This window comes from Procambarus clarkii, chromosome 93 (assembly GCF_040958095.1).
Source record: "Procambarus clarkii isolate CNS0578487 chromosome 93, FALCON_Pclarkii_2.0, whole genome shotgun sequence".
Taxonomy (NCBI): Eukaryota; Metazoa; Arthropoda; class Malacostraca; order Decapoda; family Cambaridae; genus Procambarus; species Procambarus clarkii.
In genome coordinates this window covers 5,108,488-5,132,603 of record NC_091242.1, presented here as the reverse complement: position 1 = coordinate 5,132,603, position 24,116 = coordinate 5,108,488, and the positions used below count along the sequence as shown (strand labels likewise).

The 24,116-nt window shown below is 35.4% G+C and overlaps 1 protein-coding gene across 4 annotated transcripts; it reads right to left on the bottom strand.

Moving 5' to 3' along the window:
- Window positions 1-730: 730 nt before the first annotated feature.
- ThrRS (threonine--tRNA ligase) lies at window positions 731-22,121 on the bottom strand. Of its 4 annotated transcripts, none has more exons than XM_045728800.2 (8): window positions 21,966-22,103; window positions 18,149-18,541; window positions 9,564-9,713; window positions 9,094-9,294; window positions 7,924-8,178; window positions 5,163-5,282; window positions 3,381-3,531; window positions 731-2,225 (listed from the first exon to the last, which is right to left on the bottom strand). In XM_045728800.2, exons 2-8 carry the CDS (start codon window positions 18,482-18,484, stop codon window positions 1,036-1,038), a joined length of 2,403 nt encoding a protein of 800 aa, XP_045584756.2. In that variant the 5' UTR covers window positions 18,485-18,541; window positions 21,966-22,103; the 3' UTR covers window positions 731-1,035. The 4 variants fall into 4 exon arrangements, with proteins under 4 accessions (XP_045584756.2, XP_045584755.2, XP_045584758.2 ...); XM_045728799.2 differs by having other exon boundaries at window positions 21,838-22,084; XM_045728802.2 differs by lacking the exon at window positions 18,149-18,541 and having other exon boundaries at window positions 21,966-22,121.
- Window positions 22,122-24,116: the final 1,995 nt, after the last annotated feature.

The following is a 24,116-nucleotide window of genomic DNA, read 5'->3' as shown; positions in this document are numbered from 1 at the left end:
TGCACGTGCTACTTTTGGAATGTGGGGAAGAGTTCTGGTGGAGGAAGCTTTGATTATATTGATCATTATATATGGTTCTCCACTACCTAGGACAGGAAAACCTGTTAGGCTTGTCAATGAGGGGGGTCACTCTTTAGCCTCGAGGCTAAAGAGTCCTCACCAAAGATGCAACCCACAACAATTGCCTAACATATGAGCAGAAGTATCAAGTGAAAGGACACCTGAAAGACTGACTCAAATGCACTTGTAACTAGTTTCACATCACAGAAATTGGACTGTACAGTACTATTATAAAGTAACACTTTCACCATTTAATTTTTTTTCTATTTCAATTCTCGGTAGAATAAGACCAAAAACTGGTGTTGTAGCCAAAGGGGACAACTGTGAAACACTTACTATAGATAACCAATCATTGGATACTACATGGTGTAATATCAACTATTTAAAACCGAGATGAAATATCCATGATTAAATACAAAGAAAATCTATTTTAAATGAACCAGGTTAATGCAAAATGCTGTTGGTTTATATCAGTTAATTTTTCATCAATTAGTGTAAGCAAAGTAATAGTGTGATACTCCAACAACTGTCAGTTTTGTTTACACTCCATGTATATAAACTAATCAAAGATGCCTGGTAAACTGAACTTTTTTAGCCATTTGGTTTGTCACCACAAAAAAGAATGGGGGAAGTCATGGACAAATATTCAGTTAACATGAAAACAAGTAAATCTCATTTATTTTTTATTTATAATAAATATCATTAAGCTATCACCATGACAATCTTCAATTAAAATTAGAGGTATCATTATATACTTGCAGTATATTAGAAGTGTACTGCAATAAGCTCATTGAAGTAACACCTTAACATTAGCAAATTCTTCAGATGGAATGCAACATCCAAAAAATTAAGACATACCAATAAAACCTGTCAATATTACTTGAAGCATAGTAATTAAATAAGAAAGCACTCGCTATACTGTATACATTATTAATATGTATTTTATTAAGTACATATTTTAGCAAAATACCCATGCTAAAATGAATCTTCCCAGTTTTTCACACGCTTTGCTTTAAGAACAGACAGCTTTTGAATAACATCTTCAACACTATGCTCACCATGCACTTTATTATCGCGTGTACGCACATTCAGCGTATTGTTGGTCTTCTCTTTTTCCCCGACCACAAATATAAAATTGTACTGCTCAAGTTGTGCATTTCTTATCTTTTTATTCATGGTGTCACCAGGATCAGTGTCATAGTCTGCCTGGAACCCAGCATCATGAAGCTGTTTACAAACACTCTTGGCATAATCATCAAAAGGCGAGGCTACTGGCACAATCATACACTGACGAGGAGATAACCAGAACGGCCATTTGCCACCGTAGGATTCTGTTAGGATGGCAATCATCCTCTCCACAGAACCTAGAATAGCTCTGTGAATGATTACAGGACGCTTCTTTTCACCTGTCTCGGATACATATTGCAAGTCAAAACGAATAGGAAGCTGGAAGTCCAGTTGTATAGTGGCACACTGATGTTGTCGTCTTAAGGCATCTGTGACGGTGATATCAATTTTTGGACCATAAAAGGCCCCGTCACCAGGGTTAAGTTTCCACTCCATGCCAAACTCATTAAGAGAGTTTGTAAGTTGCTGTTCTGCATCATTCCAAAATTGAATCTCCCCCAAGAATTTCTCTGGACGGGTAGACAATTTAAGTAAAAATTCAAATCCAAAGCTATCATATACTGCAGACAAAAATTCAAGGCATCCCTTAATTTCACTCTGAATCATCTCAGGTGTACAGAAGATGTGTGCATCATCCTGCTGGAATCGTCGTACACGAGTCAAACCAGTAAGAGCTCCTGAGAGCTCATTACGGTGTAGTACACCAAAGTCTGCCATACGGAGGGGAAGCTCTCTCCATGACCGAGTAGTATGCCCAAATATCAAGCAATGCCCAGGGCAGTTCATAGGTTTGAGAGCAAACTTTTCTTTCTCTACTTCAAAAGCAAACATATTTTCAGCATAATGTTGCCAATGACCAGAAGTTTCCCATAGTTTGGTGTTGTAAACATTTGGGGTCACAACCTCTTGGAAACCTCGTTTGCAATATTCATCACGGATAAAATCAATCAAGGTATTGTAAATGTATGCCCCACGAGGTGTGAAAAAACAGCTACCAGGACTCAACTCGTGGAAGAAGAATAGCTTCTGCTGAACACCTGAAATTAATAATGATAATTTAAACAGGTATATTATGAAATTTCGCAAAATACATATATTTTAATATTACACCAATGCCATTTCTGCATTAGGCTAAGTGTAAAATAACGTATTCTAAATACATTTAAAGCTGGGTAACTCTCTCTCCAATTCCTTGTTTTCTCACAAAACTTCCCTTCTGTATAAATTTCACACATTCTTTTATGATTTCAGGTGTTGACCAACAAATCTAAAAAATATTTGACCAAGATTGTTTTAGCTTATTTGTTTATTGTTCAGCTGTTGTATATAGGCAATAAACTGATTAGCTTCAGTCCAACATAATTAGGTATAAGTTATGTTATTGTAAATACACTTTTGTTTTCGCTTCTGTTCTCTAAAGAATTTATTTGCGAACATTCTGACACTAAATTTATAGTTATAATCCAAGAAATAACAGATGTAAAATTATTGAAATTTTTTAAGCATCACCGAGTGGTATCTACCAAGCCCGGTATATTTATATTCAGGAACACAGAGAGGAGCAAAATCTATCATGAAAAAACTTTTATGCATTTATTCTCGACATTTAATTTGTGAACATTTTGACACCATTATAGCTATTACCCAATAATTAACACAAAGTTAAAAACAATTGTAAACATTTTTTGCATCACTAAGCGGCCGAAGTAATTCGTAACATTTACAATTGGGAATGTGTGGAAAGGCTGGACCACCAAAGTGTTAATGATTGTCACCTTATAACCCACTCGGTAAATTCTCCATGTTAGCCACCTTCTCATGGCCTATTTGAAAAATGCTATATCCTCATTCATTGTCTTTTTGTTATATACACATCATCTTGGCTTCCTATCCCTTCCCCCCCCCCCTGCCTTCAAACTCACCCAAACTCTTACCAAATACTGGTAAAATACTTTACCAGTCTACCAGTGTATTTAATTTTATCAAAATGCCTAAACATGTTGAGATCCACACATGCAACTTAATTATATGGTTTGTGGATATTTGCACTTCACATCTCATAACTTTCCTACCCATTTCCATTCTACAAACAACACATGCCTCTCAGTTCCCTTATTTCTCCTGCTATAATTCCTGATTTGAGATATTCACATCACACCATTCATCTGCATAAAACTGATATAAGAACTTACCAATTTTTCTGTGATCTCTCTTTGCAGCCTCTTCTTGGAAGTGCTTCCACTCCTTCAACTGCTTTGGATCAGGAAAGCTGATACCATAAACTCGCTGGAGGGACTCTGCTTCACTATTGCCTTCCCAGTACGAGGAGGAGTTTTTTGTCACCTGATGGAATCTTTTTTTATTATCAAAGTCTTTTTATAATCATTAAACTTTACCATCAGTTTAATATTTGTGTGCAATACTTATAAAGGAAATCGAAAATGAGGGAGCCATAATGCCCACCATTTAAAGATTCTCTTAAGCATTAGCAGGACAGTATTTATGTACAGGCATACCTCAGAATAAGAGTTTAATCCGTTCCTGGAGACGCCTCGCCTTCCGAAAACTCGCATTCCGAAGTTAATTTCCCCATAAGAAATAAAGGGAAATGAATTAATCCGTTCCTGACTACCCCAAAAACCCCACATCAAACTAAATTTTTATACCTAATTTACCTAATTCATCTAAATAAACCTACAAAACTGTGTTCCAGTTATTACTTACCTTGCTATCGAGTGCTGTAGGCGTATGGAAGATGGTGAGGAGGGGGGAGGAGGAGAGGAGTTACTGTTTGGAAGGGGAGTCCCCTTCCATAATCACATCACATAACCCCATGCCTTGTAACACTATGGATACCACTTCTCTTTCTAAATTTTTCAAACCAGCCCCTGCTTGCCTTAAACTCTTTCTTATCTGCATCACTCGTTGCAGGTGTATTCTTTAGAAGGTCTTCGTGCAACACCCTGGCTTTCTCACAAATAATGGCCTCCGAAACACTATCACCCCTCAACTCCTTGTCGTGTATCCAAATTAATAACAACTTTTCCACTTCAAGTATTTGTGGTCTTTGTGCCGTTAATGTTCTTACTCCTTTTGCCACTTTAGCACCCATAATCTTATTTTTCTTCTTAAGTATAGTGCATATTGTTGATGTGGCTTTGTTGTACTGCCTACAAAGTTCAACAACACGTGTACCGTTCTCATGCTTCCGAATGATCTCTTGTTTCTCCTCTATTGTCATCCTCACATGAGCTTTCTGGCCTTTATCCTTACCACTGGCTTTCTTGGGACCCATGGTGAGATATATAATAACAAATTGTATAGACAAATCACCAAAAATCCAACAAAACACTGAAAATCCGCGAGAAGAATTGATGTGGGGGTAGTCACTGAGCGCGAGACAATAATAAACTGAGGGGCGGAGGGGCGACGAACGCGCTAGGTCGGCTGTACGCGTATCAACAAACTCGCGTCCAAACTCGCCTCCCGAAGTAACCATCGCCTTCCGAGACAAATTTTTGGAGTAAATACACCTCGCCTTCCGAAAACCTCGCATACAGGGACAATCGCATTCCGAGGTACCACTGTACAAAACTGACAAATAAAAATGTAAATGGTAACAGTAATAAATAATCAGAACCCAAAAGATTTAAATTTTCATGAGGGGTAGGAAAGAGGAATATAAGTTATTTAAATGCATTGTAGATGAAAATGATCAAGTTAACAACTTAGCTATAATAGTGTTCTAAAATAATAATAATGTATAACAATCTCCAGTTGACTAAATTTATTCATACCCTTTATTCAATGCAATTAAAAGTTTGCTTTACAAAAAAATTTTACTTTAAGGATTCACTTAAGGCACACACATGTGTTTAGTTTTACAACTGGGTTAACTTTTTGTTTATTATTCCAATTCATATTCATTATACTTCTCCAATCTAACATATTGAATTAAATTCCATAACACTTACTGCAAATGCTTTAACCTTCCCAGTATGGCGTACATGAGGTCCTCTGCACAAATCAATGAGAGGGCCACAGCGGTACACAGTAGTGGTGTCAGTCTTCACCTTTTCATTCAAAAGTCGCACCTGGGAAGCACAAAAAAATCACATGAAGATTAAATAATTTTTTTTTTAACAAGGACTACTTTAAACTTTATGCTCAATAAATAAAAATTATGCTTTTTTACTACATCATACAGGTAAATATAGTGTATACATACAATTGAATCCTGCTTAATTGAACCCAGTCCACACTTGGTTTGAATGTAATGAATATTTTATGTTGTGTTTGAAAGATCGCTAATGGAAAATGGAAGCAGCAGTTGAGTGGAGTGGAATGCGTGTTTGGAAAAATACTATTTTCTGAGCCAAAGCCTTTCAAATGATCCATGAGCCAGAGCCAATATGGTCCATCCATAACCCTTATTACCTACCGAGCTTTCAATGACTGTCCACTACACTACTGTGATATGGAACTTTTAAATGTTCTTGTCATATGATTGGGTAAGGAAGACTGGCAAATCCAATGAGTAACCAGCTCGCAATAAGAATAATCAATACCTCTAAACACCCCTGCAAGGGATAATTACAAATGCAAGGAAACCCAAATATCGCTCTGCAAACTACTACTGTAGTTAATAATCAAAGGTTACCGAATTGCTACCAGGTGACAACTGACACCACAATAGGGTTGAAGGAGTTGGCAACCTTCACTTTGTGATTGGCATGCACCTCTTGCTCATCCAGGCTCTGTAGTGGACAGTTGTCAAAGTGCAGGGTTTGCTTCACTGTGGTTAACCACTTGTTTGTGTGAAACTGACTATGTAACAGCAATGGCTGTGCCACAGAGTTGTCTTTCCTGGGATAACCTATATTTAACTATACCATAATTTAAGGCAAATACAAAAGCAATAAAAGAAAGAGTCCTGGGAGTAGACATAATCCCAACACTAAGGAAAGGATCCATTTTGGAAGAATGTGTTGGTGTTGATAACTGGTGGTGAAAAGTTAAACCTGTGTTGGTTTGTAAGGGAAAGACATTTGGAGTTCACACAAGTGCAGTGGCTAGTTCTGCACATGTGCAGTGTATTGTCACAGTGTGAGGATGCTCCCCTCTGAAAGAATATAAACAATTTAATGAAAGAAATCGAGTGTGATCATCAAGGAAAATAAATCGTCTCCAGATCATTCAGCGACTGAAAAGGTACTGTAAAAATCAGCATTAAATGTTGGAAACAAGTTTGGAACTCAATGAGATAAAGAAATAAAAAATTTTGGAATACAATTTGAAAAAGATGTTGACTAAACCAAACACCAGAAGATGAAGAAACGACGATATTTTGGTCCGTTCTGGACCATTATCAAGTCATATATGATTATGACTTTATAATGGGGATGTTTGACCATAAGGATCATTAGAGTAGACTCCAGTAGCCTTTATATTTCTATGCAGTAAGGATGGGTTTCGATAGCTTGTACCATAGGGTACGGCTTAGAAGCTTATGCCATTTACAACCAGAAGCTCGCGTGAACAGAACAACAACATCAGCATATTTGGAAGTTAGGCAACATAACATTTAAGAATCTAAACGAGAAGGCCTTAAAGTCCATACCTGCTGCCTGTGTGAGACCATTACTAGAGTATGCAGCACCAGCATGGAACCTACATTTTGTGACGCACAAAAAGAAACTTGCAAAAGTTCATAGGTTTGCAACTAGATTAGTACCAGAATTGAGAGGGCTTGGCTATGAGGGCAGGCTGAGAAAACAGCCACAAATCCTTATAGGAAAGAACAGAGGGGATTTGATCACTCTGTACAAGATCCTGATAAGAACAAAGTGGATAATGAAAGCTTAATTAAATTCAAAAGAGGTAGGACAGGGGGACACCAGTGGAAACTGGACACGTAATCAAGTCCAAGATGTAAGGAAGTTCTTGTTCCTGCACGAGTGAAATGCATTAAAAGGCCAATTCCATCTACAACTTTAAGAAACACCATGATGAAAACACGAATATTAAGCGAGGTAATTAGTGCATCAGGAATAAACGGCTAAGATGCGGAGCATAAAGAGTAAGCATTGTTTGCTAAGGTCCTCAGCCCAAAAGATATCCTTTCTGAAGTTTGATACTAACTTCTGAATCTTTGGTCAATTCATTTTTTCCCAATTAATTGCCATGGTTTCTTTGCTTTATGTGCCAGAATGTTAGCCATTTGTGTATGTGTGTTCCTTAAGTGTTTTCTGGTTTTCCTACCAGGTCTCCACAGGTGTGCTCATGGTTTCTGCGTGCATACCCAGGTCTCTGTTACCTGGCTTATTTCCAAGATTTACCCAAGGGGTGGATCTGAATTCACATTAGGTGGCTTCTCCAGGTATGTGTTATGTGTCACAGGCCCATAGTTTTTGTATATTCTTACATGAACCCCCTCTCTATTGTACTTTAATACTTTTGAAATCTGTATAATTATTGTATCCATTAACCAGGATTGTGTCTTAGGCTTCACACACTATCCAGCATATGGCATTTGTACAAATGTTTACATGAGGATGATAATGAATAATTATCATAATTGTGTTTTCAATTTTGTTTAGGCGAGTAATATCTGAAGAACCTTCTAAATATTTATACTAATAGCAATTGTAGAATTCACTAAATTTTCACAAAGATTATTACTTACCCTTTGCCAAATAAGAGGAACATTATCGAATAGAAATAATAGAAACTAACCTTAAATTTGTTATATTTAAACATCTCGAGGAGATCTTCCTTTTTCATTTCTAGCCTTTCAAATGGCTGTTTTTCTTTGGTGATCTTCTTCATGACCTCTTCAATACCAGGAAAGTCCAAATTGGACACCCCTGGGCCATCAGTATGCATGTCATAATAGTAGCCTTCCTCAATGGGAGGGCCGTAACAAAGGTGGCCACCGTACACACGTTCTAAGGCTTCACCCAGAATATGAGCCGTCGAGTGCCAGAACACCTATGTATAAAAGCATTATTACCATTTTTACAAAAAAATTATTTATTTTTTTTTGCTTTTAATATGTTACCACTACAATTAAGTATGTGTGAATTCAAAGTATTAAAAATATAGAGCTGATCTAATTTGTTGACAATGCCTTAAGTCCAGATACCTTGTTATGAATTTTTAGTTTTCTGCTACAAATTCTTTATGTATTATCAAGGATTCCAGGTTGTGTTCCATTGTCCCCAAATGGACATACAGTACATTCAAGAGGTTTTAAACTAAACACTCACATTACCTAATATTTCTGAGTATGGAATTTGCAAGAGAGCACCTTGATGAAAACATTTACTGTGTGCTATATTATGAACAAAAGACTATTAAAGATATGTGCTGCATCTTATAAGCTTGAATACAGCACTGCATTCACATGCAGTGAATTCATTATAACCTTGACTTCCATTGATATCTAGAAAAGGTCTGGATGTCTACGTTACTATTTAAATACTGTGTCCTTCAGAGGTCGTATAACTGTACAACTGTCTGAAAACATATTAATTTATTTTACCTGCTAAAGAAAATTGATCTTGAAATTGAAATCTACCTTGAAATTTATTGGATTTGTTTGCATTAAAAGCTTATCAGTTTATAATAAAAATTCAGTTTATGCCAATATTTTTTGTTAGGTTCAGCCTTTTCATTATGTCAATTCCCTCTTTCCATAAGTATCCAACTCAAAAATTGCATTTCATGTAACACAAATTCAATATTTATTTTTATTTTTAATTTAATGTAACAAACAATAACATATGTTCAGTGGATTATGTAAAACCTGTAGAAGGATCAATATTCTAACAGTGAATCTATGGTCCCCCCCCCTCAAAAAAAAAAAAAAAAAAAAAAAAAAAAAAAAAAAAAAAAAACACTTACAGTTTTTGCCTCTTCGTCATTAAACTTCAACAACTCTAGCTTGCAGTCATGTTCTAGAGGACGATCGAGATCCCAAACTACTCCATTCACCTTGGCCACTATCGTGTTTTCGGCCAGACCCTGAGAGATACTCTGTGCTACTTCAAATGGAGTAGTACGCCAAGAGTTGCCATCTTTCACAGCTCCATCAGGCAAAGTAATCTGTAAATAATGTTTCCTTTAGGCAAATATAAATAAAAAACGATGCCAATTAAAATGCGATTTGGTGCCTGCTTTAAAGTAAAATTAAATACAAAATTACTATATATGTCTAAATGATAATACATTACTGGGTACAACATTAAACATAGTACTGTACCGCATTAGGGCAAATATACTGTAACCAAGTCAAACAGCACCAGAATAAATCCATTATTACACATCTCTAATTAGCCTACTACGTAATAGCATACAACAGATATTGTACCTACTTTGATGGGTTCAGAAACTTTGGCTTTAAGAGATTCATCTGCTTCCTTCTTGAGTCTGTCCCACATGCTAAGGCGCTCCTGAATGAAATCTGGCCATGGATTCAGCTCTACAGCCGCCTTCCCACTTCCTCCCCCTTTATCCTTTTTAGTCTGTAAAAGAAGAATTATATATATTATGTACCTTGAAGACCAATCTATGCAAGGGGGATTTAATTGACTAAAAGATGTAAATTATTTAACAAAAAAATTTATTATTTAACGTGATTGAACCTCAGAATTAAAAAAGTTATAACATAGATGCCAGTTGTCAGTACAGTACCAAGAAATAAAAATGCATCACTCAAAACGAAACCAATCAAAAAAATTGATTTTAAATATTTGCAATAATTTCCCACAAAAACTTTTCAAATTGTTATTAGAGCAGTACACTGAAGTAGATACTGTTTATACCTTCATTTTTCCATGCTCAATGGATGACCTTACGAACAAAATCTTAATTTCACCATCTCATAAAATAAAACTCACTATGAGAACCTGACAATGCAGATTTTTCAATCTAATCCCTAGACAGTATTTCCTATGGCTAGTATTTAATATATGCAAAATCTTAAAAGTTATAAGCATACACAAGGACAACAGCTATAAACTCAAGCTACAGTACAATGTTGGGCAGAAAACATGCTTTTTCACCCATACAGCAAAAAAACAAATTGTACTGCCAACTCGCTAAAGCTGTCAAAGCCAAGATGGCCCTCTAGTTCAAAATTGAAAATCATTTAAAAAAAAATCATTTAAAACGTGTTTAGAGCCATATTAAGTTACCATTCATATCCTTATGTTTTCCATGCTCTATGGGGTGATTTCGGTTAGCAAAATTTTAATTTCATCCCGTCATAGGAAGAAAGCTACCAAGAGAACCTATCTGTAGAGATTTTAGCCACATACAGCATATTTACTACACCCTTGCATCAAAAACTCATTTTAAACAAGAAATAGGCCCATATTTGTGAATAAAAAATCTGGAAATCTCAAAAATGAAAAAGAACCATAGAATTTGGTTTTAAATGTACTCAATGGTTTTCCCAAGGCTTCAACTCATTCTTCTGTGTCAATTTACAAAAATCATTAAAAACATAATTGGAGCCATTACAGTTACCATTCATACCCTAATATTTCCCATGCTCTATGGGCTGATTTCACTAAGGAAATTCTTAATTTTTAACCTATATGATGGGCACATTTTCCACTGGTCTGTGAACTGTCCCAACATTAAGTAAATCCACACATTACCCGCTTTAGCGAAAAGTCCATGGAATCGGGCGAGTAAATACAGCCTGGAAAGTAGGCATTCTAACCAGTGATTCACCGAATGGAGGTTCCACTATTTGATTTTGTTATTTTATAGGCAAATGTACAAAATAAAAATGCCACTAATGTTAGCTAAAGAAACCACACTATCAATGAGCCACTGAACACAGAGTGTTTGGTGCCAAAATCTAAAACATCAGACTGCTAGTGTGTCTGCACCAACAGAGCCAAACTTCCAGGAACCAGAAACATTGTTATTGTAAGTGGTGCCTAACAAGGTAAGGGACATCTGACGGTGACAGAAATTTTGAGGCCTTCATTTTTCATCAATACCTCGGTGGCTAGTGCATTTAAAGCCTCTATTCCAATGTAGCTTTATTGATCATTGTCTCTTTAGCACCACACTAAGATTTATAATGAATGTAATACAGTATATCTTTTTAAGTGATCATCAATAATATTCTATAGTGTCTGAAGACCAGTGACTTTACCTTTATATATTACAAAGTACATATTATAGAATGAAGTGTTGATCATTTGCAAACATGTTTTGACAAAATGAAGCAAGCATAAAGCCCATATTTGGGTAGTTGTTAGCCTTGCATGTGAATAATGTTACCTTTGATATGACCTATTTGTGCTAAGGTACTTAGCACAAATAGGTCATATATAGGTACCTTGGGCTAGGTACTAAGTATAAATTGCACTTTCTACACCCAAATCAAAGCAGTACATGCATAGTCCTGCACTAATATTTGTAGTGCAGGACTATGCATGTGCAGCTTTTCTGAACTGCACCACTCGCGTTACTTCCTTCAGCAAGACCTACCTCATAAAGAACTACTATAAACTGAAAGGGATACATGTACCTATACTGCAGAGGGTTATCAGATAGTTGTGGAGAGAAAAACAATGAGGTGATCTGCATTTCAGGAGACCCAAAACAACCAGGGCTAAAATTCATCATTCATTTACGGCTCTATTTATCAAACGGCTTTCCTTAATCATGGCGGTTTAGTCTATTTATTAAATATTTAAAAACTTTGAATATTTGCAATACTTATTATTTTAAAACTCAAAATATTTAATAAATGCAAACTAAACTGCAATAATAACTGAAAAAAATATGTACAGGTTTCACAAGTGCTTGATAAATCCTGACCCAGAACCTAGATCCCTGCCTGAGATGGGCATTGGATGCAGAATTGCTGAAGTACTGCACAACACTTTACCAGCAAAAGTGGGGAAGCTGAGGGACTTGGGATTCCTCAACCTCAAGACAGTGGGACAAAGTTACAACCAGTCAGAAAATAGGGAACAAAAACATTAAAACCAGAAGTGTACAAGAAATACTCATAGCCAACCTCCAGTATTGAGACATGGATTGCAGATGTATCAAGCTTCCCAGAAAGCTCAGCTGGGAACCAGAGTTCAACTAGCCACAGAGGAGCCAAACCATTTGTTAGGATTGACATTGAGAGCGCATTCAGTGCAAAAGAATCGTAAATGTTGAATAAAACATACACAAAGAATACCTAAGCAACCAGGTAAATTATTAAAAGAAGGCACCAAACTGGTAGACTATTTAGCACACCCTGTCACAGGATATTAAATTTTTTTAAAGGGTTCTAAATCTCACTCAGATGCCAAGACAAGCAAGCATGCCTACGATCCCTTACAATCACTAGAGGAAAATGATCCAGCCATCTCACTAAATGGGGCACATGGAAATCAGGTTGCATTACAATGCAATACTGTACAGTGAAGACAAACTCAAAATTCCATTTGGAATCCACTATGTTTTTCTTATAACCTGCACCATGCAGAAAAATGTCAAATGTGCATTCAATCACATCAGCTAACACATGGTTGTCTATTAAGGCAAGAAGCTATACTAGGTCCCAGGACCTTCACTCTGGACCATAGAACAGAAGAGACGTTGTTGCAGGACATATTCTCATCATGCCTTAACTTTAACTTCCTTAACCAAGAAACAAAGAAACTACAATAACAAGCATAACCTGGGTTAAACAAAAACTAATCCCATAAGTACCCACCAAAGTGATGTGGCAACTGAATGTGCTCAATATGAACATGCCCAGCACTAACCCTGCCTCAGAATAAACACAGTACCACAGAAACTGTGAAAGTACAGTACAGTAATGGACACATTTCATGAGAATCACCCATGCTGAGGCATAACTCAAACCAGTGTAGAGAAGATGGCAAATGATAGTCGACCAAACCACACACTAAAAATCGAAGAGACGACAATGTTTCGGTACATCCTGGACCATTATCAAGTCAATTGTGATGAGACGAGGGAGGCAAGGGCATTAAGTAGGAAAGAGAGGTGAGGAGATGGAAATCTTAGAGGAAGACAAGAGCAAGGCAAAAGGAACATAAGGTAAGATGTAATAAAGGGTGTAAAAATAGGAATAAGAAAGGAATCGTAAGAGAAAACAAGAGAAAGAAAAAGAAAGATAAAAGGAAGGGTAGGCTTATGTTAGGTCACATTTGTTAATAAGTTTAGAACAAACTCGAGAGGTGCACTAAAGAGGACGGACCAAAACGTCGTCTCTTCAATTTCTAGTGTGTGGTTTGGTCAAAATTTTTCAGCCACATTTTTGTGACTTTTCATCTGCAAATGCTAATCATTTACCACGTCCAAAGACATGCAGTTGTATACTATAAAGTCTATCATTGCATGCAAAATAATGTCCAACAGCAGCCAGAGCCCACATCACAAAAAATACATCTTTAAGAAATGTAGGGGAGTAAGGCCTGGCTATCCTGTTGACAAGTTAATGCTGATACAGTATCTGCAGATAGTTGGGAGCAGGGTTAGCTAAATGAGTCTACTAACACTTAAAGTACTCCTTGGAAATCTCTCTGCTGCAGAGTAGCATGTGGAGTGGTTTTCAATGTAATTAATCATCTTTTTGAAAATCATTGTGTTGGATAGCATCATTTCCAGTCTCCTGACCCCTAGTATGTCCCAGAGAACATGGTCAACTTGCCCTGACTGTTCAGTAACAGTGAAAGGACCTTGCCTAAGGAAGCAACAAAGTGGTGCAGCTAAGAAATAAGATTAATAAATCAGTTATTACGGGTTACAAAACATTCAGGCATGACATTGCATGCTAAAATAACTATTTATACGACAAAATTAAAATTACAAATCTGAGAAGTTTATGGTTTTCATAAGATAAATTTTTCTATCAGCAAAATTTGTATTTTTATGATTACGGGTACAGTGCTAGTAAAAAGAAAAATGCCAAACAGTAACAATGTCCTATGTCAATATTATAATAATTAGTACAGTATTACTACAGTACACACAATTATTAATTTGTGTATACAAATACATTATAACAGCTCTGTGCTTTGTACTCAAGAAGCTACTCTCTCAAACCTTGAAATATGCCTAATTTGTTGTAGATACACACACAGCTAAAGATACTGGCATGTCAACAGTAAACTGCAGGCAAAACATTCATACTAAATGCTCCTCTAAATTTCCACTGAACATGCAACTATGATCTTTTTGGAATGGTACTTACATTTGTTTCCAGAAATACATTGACTCAATTTAGTCCAATTATTTATCTAATATAGTAATTAATCACAACTCAAAATCCTGGGGTTGTCATCCTAAGATTTCACACAAACATTTATTCATAAAATACATGCCAGTGGCTAATTTAAGGCTATTTATTTGATCTATTCCATTCTTTATGGCATTAATTACAAACAAAATAGGCGGATAATGGTGTCATCAGATAAGACTACAGATCCTTTCACATCAAACAACTGAACTGCAATCAAACTAAGTTTACATGCAATTTTGATCCACACAAACATCCCACCAGCAAGCAAAATAAGAAATAAACCATAGTGCAGCAACAATGAAGTCAGAAGTATATGGCTGAATTAACCAATGGACCAGTTGGGCTCCCAAATGTTGTTAATTACTGGTTTATAGGGCCAATCAGATACAGTATTCTGGTTGTATAGAAAACTCACCTTTCCAGTTACTTATGGCATGTTGCAGGTGACAGATTTGTGATTATGGTTTTCATTACTAACAAATAACAATGGATACTAGGGACAGGCCCTTTTTAATAACAGAAAGCAGTCTTAATTTCTGCCTAGAGCACAAAAGCCTTAATACAGCCATTTATAAGATTTAACAGGAAATTGATGAAACAAACTATTAGCTGCACACTCCCAATAGCAAATCAGCAATGGTTATGTAGTTACGGCAGTGAAACACCAACATGCTTATGAGGATATGAAAACATAAAATGATTTGTAATCAATAGTCCAAATCTAGCAATAAGTGTGTGTGTTAAGGTGTATTGTGGTCTCGTAAATTAGTACAGCATTGAAAGAATAAGAGTACATTTTTTTCTGTTAGTGTTACAGGTCTTCAACTATTCATCCCATTATGAGACTTAATTCATCATAGGCCTTATCTTAAAATGGTTTGTGGTAATTAGTTTTCTTATTAATTACCACAAATCATTTTAAGATAGTATCTATAATGCACTCAAGGCTCAAAATGACATGAATAATTGAAATTGAAAATCCTGTACTGTATACTTATTTACTAACATTAGCAGATTATTTTTTAATGAAATTGGTCTTCGATATGCAGACAGTCACAATAACGTGGCTGAAGATATGACCAAATCACATATCAAAGAATGAAGAAATAATGCACATCACACAACTTAATAATGGTCCAGGACGGACCAAAATGTCATCATTTCTTCATTCTCTGATGTGTGGTTTGGACATCACAACCAAGTCTTCATCATGTGCAAAATACTCAGCGCTAGGATTCGCACAGTAATTATCAGTCAATAATCTAGGGCTTTGTGTCACTATTACAAACTGGATGAGATAGGCAGGTATACAGTATACCACATAACTGGATATTTGTGACTTGGCTGTACGTATTTTGATAAGCCATTTGGACTTTCCTGTACTGGTACTTGGTAAAGCTACCTCACTCTATAACAGAAACTAACAATGCCACCTCATTGAAAATTTAACATGAACTTTTGCACTGCTACACAAGTATAATACCTTACAATATACTGAGTGGACCAAAAACTTGAAACAAATTAGCTAGCTACAATGTTACTGAGTAAGTATAGCACAGATGTAAGTCACAAATAATACTGTGTAAGTATAGCATGATGAAAGTTACAAATTCAGTCATCTACAGAATCCCAAAATGCCAATAGCACAAAAAAATATTGAGAAGCAATATTTTTGTATAAATCCAAAACTAAGGGCATTTTATAAAATGTGTGACGTAGTAGAATACATAATGCAATATGAACAGTACAGTAGCAGATTTCATTTCCACGAGTTAATTGTGTGTGGCCAATAAGAAGCTGAATTAACCAAGGTTCCCACATCCTATTATGAAATGAGGAAGGCCATGAAATCTCTTGATATATACACAACAATTAATTACAGGTTTGAGCTAATCAATGATCGTTCAGTTTGTGGACAACATTATTTATTGGTTAAAATCAGTGAATGGAGATAAAGTTTGGAGCATTGGAACATTTATAAATTGCTTCTGATAGTTGTATCTGCAAATGTATTGTAGACAAAGCCTATGTACAGGTAACTAAGTACTCATCAGTGTTTTATATTTGTTAAAAATTAGAGTGTGTACAGCTAAATGTGGATTAGAATGGATAAACGATTCAATAGCTCAGTCCATTTTATTATTTTATTTTATTAGCCCATACCTTCAAGGTATGACATTAACATAAGAGCAATTATCAGAAAACACTTTGGTACCAAAATAATAAATACCCAATCACTATTTTTACAAAAAATTTATGATTATAAAACTTTGCATCGTTTACCCATTGGCTATCACTGGTCATAGCACTTGCCCAATGTACAAACTGTCATTCACTGCTTAATTGCATGTTTCACTAAATACCTCTTAAAGGCATTTGTAAATCCTGATTTGCTTGGTCCAGACAAATGCAGTAAGGGAATTAATGGCAATGTTTCAAAAACAAAATACCAAAGAAATTAAAGCATAATGAGTTAGAGTGGCCTGCTTATAAATGATTACTGCAGCAGCAGTGTGGAGGTTTTGCATCAAGTAATTACCAATGGTTACCAGGCTCTTAAAGGTACACAAAACAAATTTCTAATGCAGTATATATTTCCTATAATTTTTTATATTTTCTTACTCAATTTTACCTTCAAGTATACTTAAAACACTGATATAATTTTTTTTGCATATCTTATATGCACGTGCTCAATTATTTGGTGTCTTGAGATAAAACAAATATACCCATAGAAAGCAAAATAGAGAAACTCTGTGGACTGGAATCCTTGGTAGAAAAATACAGGTCTAGTCCTAATTAGTCCATTTGAGCAAGGTGCCTACATACACTGTAATCCTTATTTAATGATGAGTAAGCAGTTCCACAGTACATGTAAAAACACACTGGTGCATGAGGCAGCATTGACAATCAACTTCAGTGCACTACTTTAATAAACCCAAGTTACATCGTATACGAGACTATTTGCCAATGTACTGTACAGTACTTTAAAGCCTACCTGACCCCAACTTAAGTGAGCTTAATACAGCCAACCCTAAGCTAATACATCCTAACCTAACAATGTATACGGTTTTGACAATTAAGACGAACTTGGCTGAACCCTTCTGTGTATGATTTGACTATCTGATTTGAACTAGCCAGACCAACACAGACTCACTATTATTAAACATTGTATGTGTATGTGCATACAGAGACAGCCACCAAAAATACAGCCATAGTCTAGGTGTTTAGTTAACAAGACTAAGAGCTGAAATTTGTGTATAGAATGCCGTGGTGGAAAGGGATGTTTTTAAGAGAATTTGAAATTTCCAAAATATAAAGTAAAAGAAATGAAACACTAAATGATTGTATGGTAAATTAGAGAACATTATTATAGGACAAAGAAGGTTGCTTTTACCACATTGTAATAGTACACAGCACAGGCATTGATGAGTAAGCATACACAATATACCAAAATAAAATGTTTGCCGCAAACTGTAAGGGGCAAGTCTGTAAAGCAATTTTCCAATTAACTTCGAGTCAAACCTTCCACAACATTTACTGCAAACATTTTCCATGCACAACAGTGGGTGAGCCCATCCTCAGATATGAAGCTAAAAATTTTTGACCTATTCACTTGGAAAAATAAAAATTTAGAATACAATACAGAGTGCATGTGCAGAGCCTCACCTCCACCTGAATTTTACTTCCAGATGCTTTCTGAGGCTCTGATTTCTGTTCTTTCATGGCATTCCTCAGAACTGGAGCAGTTCCTTTTGGCTTTAATACTGGACTCTGCCGTTTCAACACAAATGTAATCGAAGCTTCAGAGAAGTTTTTACTGCTGGTACCAAAGCTGGCAATGTGGTGGTACCAACGAGCTGCATGAGGATACTCAGCTTTCGGGATTTCACCAATAGCCCTCCAAGCAGCAACATCTGCTTGTGTGGGATGATAACCACAAACATAGCTCTGGTTGCCCAACAGAGCATTAAGTTCAGCCAAGTCCAATTCCAGTGACTCCATTATGTACACAAATTAGTTGATGGTTTCCTTGAGCAAGCTATTTCACAGTAATTGGTCCTAATGTGAAAAGGAAAAATTACAACAGGACCATTATTCTCTAGTATTTTCAACATTATCTATGAAGACTAAACAAATGATTGACAAATTTTGGAAGTACAGTATACAATACACCAGCTACATAATATGTTTAGTCAAATAATGATTCCCTTTTACATAAAATCTACTAGTTTTCAAAAGTTTAATCATACTAAATACTTGAATTGACTACTATTCTTAGTTAAAACTGTTCAGTACTGTTGAATATATTCTTTACAGCTTAAGTGAGAGATTTGCTCCTTTGTTTTATCTATTCAACTGTATAATCTTTATTAATGATAAAATATTGGCCAATAATATGTTAGTCTTTGTTACAGATTGTTACAAAAGGCAATCTTTGAATAAAATACTGTACCACAAAGTAATCAGTTCTGTACAGTTATTGTGCTCTTTGAGAATACAAAAAACTTGACCTCCCCAGATAAAATTCAAAGAATCTTTACTCAATAAAATATCATTCCATTATTTGCTATTTAAATATCAAATAAAGTAAAGCCAATGGTAAATAACCATTGGCATGGTACAAACAGTGCCTATATCACTGCACAAAACCATACAAATTTCAAACTCTTCTAATATATATATACTGTACTTTAATAACACACCGAAACATGACTGGTATATAATATAGAATTTAGAATAAACAAACGTTGGTTTCTGGAAATGTTTGGAGGTTGTGTCTGACCAGGTCAAGATACCAGACAACTTCATGTTCAGTGTCATCTATCGTAAGAATCAGTGAGTGTTTAGATCTGATCTTTATTTGCAATATACCATGGTATTTCTTTTTGTATTGCTGAATTTCCTACGTGATTTGGAACGCGCTAATTTTCCCATTGAGAAACCGATGAAATGTCAGCGTGTGCTGGTCTCCAGACACATTCATATTGCATCTAATACTATTACCATTCATAAGTACCTATTGGTCGAGTGATCTAAACTTCTGACATGCTCTATCTGCCTGAAAGAAATAAAAATTATTTTGATGCTAAAAATATTATTTTCCCCTTATGGTTTTCGTGACATACAAAATATTGGTATAAAAAAATTCCCCATTTTCTAAACGATTTAATTGAACCTCGTTAAATCATTCCATTATTTTGTTATACATGGATAAGTTGCTACACATAGCAAGTGTGAATTGCAATACTCGTGCATTAGATATAATAATGATAATGTGAAACCTATTGTTAAATGGCAGCTCATGAGTAAAATAACTATAATATTAACACTTTCGCGCTCTCGGCGGTCAAAAAAAAAAACAATACCCCAGATGCTTTCGGCACTTTGCGCGCCTATGCGGTAAGACCGAAAAAGTGTACACTCTTTTGACTGTCCTGACAATAATTGAAGGCGCACGTATTTAAATTTGGTATCACTGTGTTCGCAATGAAATTGTCTATAAGAGCATACCTATAAAATGTCACCCAAGCATAAGGAGTATCAACACCAAATAAAAAACTATGCAGATCACTCGCCGTGAGCGCCAAACAGCAACAAAATGTTTTCACTCTCTTAATGGTTGCGAAGCCTACAGTTGTCCTACATCGCTAATTTTGGTATCATTGGAATCGCAATAAAATTCTCTACACGGACATATGCATATGAATGTTTAATATAGGTAATTGCCCACCCGCAAGAGTGTGTGAAGTGGAGAGTAGTTAGCCGCGAGCGCACTGGCGAAAACACAGGGGGGAAATCATGCTTGGAAAGTTTATACGTTTCCTGACCCTACTTTTCTATGTACGTATTTCTTTTTTATACCAATGTGTTCGCAATAAAATTTTCTATAAGATGAACTGTATAACATTTGTACAAAGCATGTGTAAGAGAAGCGCCAAATATAGAACCACGTCGCTCAGTATGCGTTCACGGCTGAAACGAACGCATTGTTTTCGTTCATTTGATGTTTGTCATGTTTATACTTGTTGAAACATTTTATAATTTGTATGACAGTGATCGCAGTAAAATTCCCTACACAGACATATACATAACACATACAAATATTTCCCACGTGTTGGATATATAAACGGCTAAAGGGAACCCACTGCCACACGCTCGCCACACCCCCAAACATACTTTGTGTATTTTTTTTTTTACTCATAGAAGTTTATGTGATATAATATTCATTCTGGTACCAAAAAATTCGCAAATAAATTCTCTACAAAACAAAAGTATCCCCATCCATTTCGGTTAAAAAATGGAATTTATAGAAATATTTTTTCGATTGACGAGAAAAGTAGGCAGTTATGCGGATTCGTAAGAAAAACCAGTGACGAGTTATCTCTAATCGAAAGCGCGAAAGTGTTAATACAATATCCACATTTTTTATGATGGCACATACATGTAGCCAGCTTGCAACTACTGTACTACACAGGTCGTAAATAAAATATAATAAAAAAAAGGCCATTAAGTATTTTCTTAAACTAGTGTTATTTGAAACATTTTTATTTTAAGTAAATTATTGTTTTTTGCACATTTGAGTATTGTATATACAATTAAATTTTTTTATACCCATGTCACAGATGAGCTATGAATTAGTCATACTAGCATTAGCTTCTTTTAGATAAAATAACGCTTATTCACATTACCGTACTTAGTACTACATATTTTTTTTTTTTTTTTTTTGTATAAATTATATTTTTCCATCAAGTAATTTTATTGCCTAGGATATGAGGACTGTAGGCATCCATCGCGTAATTTTATTGCCTAGGATATGAGGACTGTAGGCATCACGGTTCCTGTAAATAAAACCTGCTGTGAACAAATTTGCTACTCGTGTACAGAGCGTACCATGTGCAACACAAGCCTATGTGATTTTACTACACCTAGTTTTCAATACACTTTAAGACCCTTTTTTAAGTTTCACAGAATAAAAATAATTTTTTTTAAATACAGTCAACACTCTACCGAAGATAATTTGCCAACAAAATCCAAACCTAATCTAATCCAACCTATCCTAACATATGCTGACCCAACAATTATATACACGATATATATAAATCCAAGACACTTCAGATGTGAAATCTTAGTAAATTTGATTTACTTTCTTTGAGTATCTTGAGGATTAATATGTACAAGTTTCAAGCATGTTTGTTTAGCTCAAACGCTTCACGTCATAGAGCAACATGCTAACATTTTATAAGCTATTCTCTCACCCACTGTTTACAGTAATTAAAACCCATACAGTACCACAGTCAAAATTGCTATTTTACACATAATAGGAAGGCTGTAATAAATTAAAAGGGGCTACCAACCCGCCTAACTCTTTTGGCAGCTGCACTCTGAGCATATGTTTGTGTAGATAGTTCTCTCTTTATCAAGGAACCTGCTCGGGCTAGTAGTCTCAAAATCCCCATCGCTAACAATAACTGCTGACAACCACCTTAGTTTCAGACATTACTGCTGGAGAAAACTTGTCCTGTGCAACGTGGGTCACAATTTCGTCACAGACACTAGACCGAGCTGACTAACAAGAGGCTCGAGGTGCGCACCGCCACACCACCGGCACCCAGTCCTCCACCCAGGTGTCGTACCCAGCCACCCACCTCTTGTTGTACTCACCACTGTCTGCCGAGTCACATGCTTGAATTTAATACCAAAAATTCAATTTCAAACTTTTATTCAAAAGAATGTGTGTACAAAGAACATAAGGCAATGTACAATTGCGGAGACAAGAGTTACACATATTAATGAAGCCACTATTATGCAAAGCGTTTCGGTCAAATGTAATTTAATTTACCTACAAGTAAAGCAAGGTAATTAGCAGGAGAAAGCACTAAACCATTACGACTATATAGCACGTTGAAGGGATATGAAGATAAGGATTTAGGCTAGAAAGAAGGAAAGGAGTGGTGCCCTAATTTCTTGGACGGTAGAGGATTGAACTCCAACTGCCAAAAAATGAGGTTTATGCGAGATTATGCCACATGCCACATCTTACCACACACATTAAATAATGTTGTAAACAATGAATTTAAAAAGTTCACGTATGGATGTCAACCAACAAACTTACACTAAACATAGCAAAGACCTACTACATCTTATTTGGAAGGAAAACAACAAATGCAATTCAGCTTCAGGCTGTATAGTTAATACATATACTTTCTATTTGTTATTGTATAGCCAGACTAATAAACTAATTCGCTAACTTTTTTACTTAAAATTTATGTGATAAATCTACATTCCATTCTAGACTTGAGTTTCGCTTCACGCAGAAAATAGGTAACTTATACAATACAACAATACAATTTTATTTAGGTAAGGTACATACATACAATAAATATTTACAAGGATTGTTTGACTTATAGGTATAGCTAGTACATACAATGCCTAAAGCCACTATTACGCAAAGCGTTTCGGGCATAGTAAATTAAATAAATTGTCATAAATTGTCATCCAGTACTGACGTGTACCCAAGCTACTATCACCGATTGGTAGTTTTAATTATTATTTTTAATATGCGCATATATATAAATATGCAACAAAGATCACAAAAACACTGATCCAAGTGAATGAATCTTTCATTCTACTTTGCTCTGATGAAGGCGAATTAGCCCAAAACGCGTTAAGCATTCTCTATTTTTCCATGTGCTTATTCTGCACATATAAATATAAATAAACTTTATCTTAAGCACAACAAAACTACTCATAAAGGATTATGCATTATCAATGATTCATTCGTAACAGTGCTCTATATTGCATCAGCTGATAAATTTGGTGTGTATAATCGGAACTAATACAATATTGTATGACCTTATATTGAATTTAAAATTTATATTTTACAGTAAATATAATTATTGATCTTTAATAATGCTACCCCATATTGTGCAATCGATCAACAGAGTAGAAACGGTAGAGCAAACTTACAAGATGTACACCTCTGGCAACCAGCAGGTAAACATTCCTTCAAGCGTGAGAAACTTATCATTGGCGTACGATAGTATTGTATCTATTGCTTTACCTGAAGACCACCTTTAGTGATCTTTAGTGGCCTTGACGGGGACAGGAAGCCAGCAGCTTGTCAAAGGTACTCCCATTATTCTTGATGATTCTCGTTTAATTAATTAGTTTATTTTCTACAACAAAAGTGACAATTGCAGTTTGAGTTAACCATACAGTATATAAACAATTTGTATAGGGGCAAACAGAAAACACTAAAGGTGGAAAATTTATTTAAAACAAATATTTGTGGAATACAGGTGTTTGACACAATACCGACGAAAATTTAACTGACTAATTAACAAACACAATTCTTTTTATTAACAAGCTTAGGTACACACAGCAATATGCTGCTACCCTATTCTATATGAAAGATTACAGTCTAGCCTGCACTAGCAAAATCTGGGCACAACACAAGAATCTCTTCAAATATTTATATATATATATATATATATATATATATATATATATATATATATATATATATATATATATATATATATATATGTATATATATATATATATATATATATATATGTATATATATATATATATATATATATATATGTCGTACCTAGTTGCCAGAACTCACTTC

Excerpts from the sequence above, each read along its gene's own strand:
- ThrRS (XM_045728800.2), bottom strand. The coding sequence starts at position 18,484 with ATGGAGTCACTGGAATTGGACTTGGCTGAACTTAATGCTCTGTTGGGC. Across the intron at positions 8,179-9,093 it reads ATGACGAAGAGGCAAAAACT|GTGTTCTGGCACTCGACGGC; the intron begins GTAAGTGTTTTT and ends TTTTATACATAG. Across the intron at positions 5,283-7,923 it reads TTAAATATAACAAATTTAAG|GTGCGACTTTTGAATGAAAA; the intron begins GTTAGTTTCTAT and ends TGTGCTTCCCAG.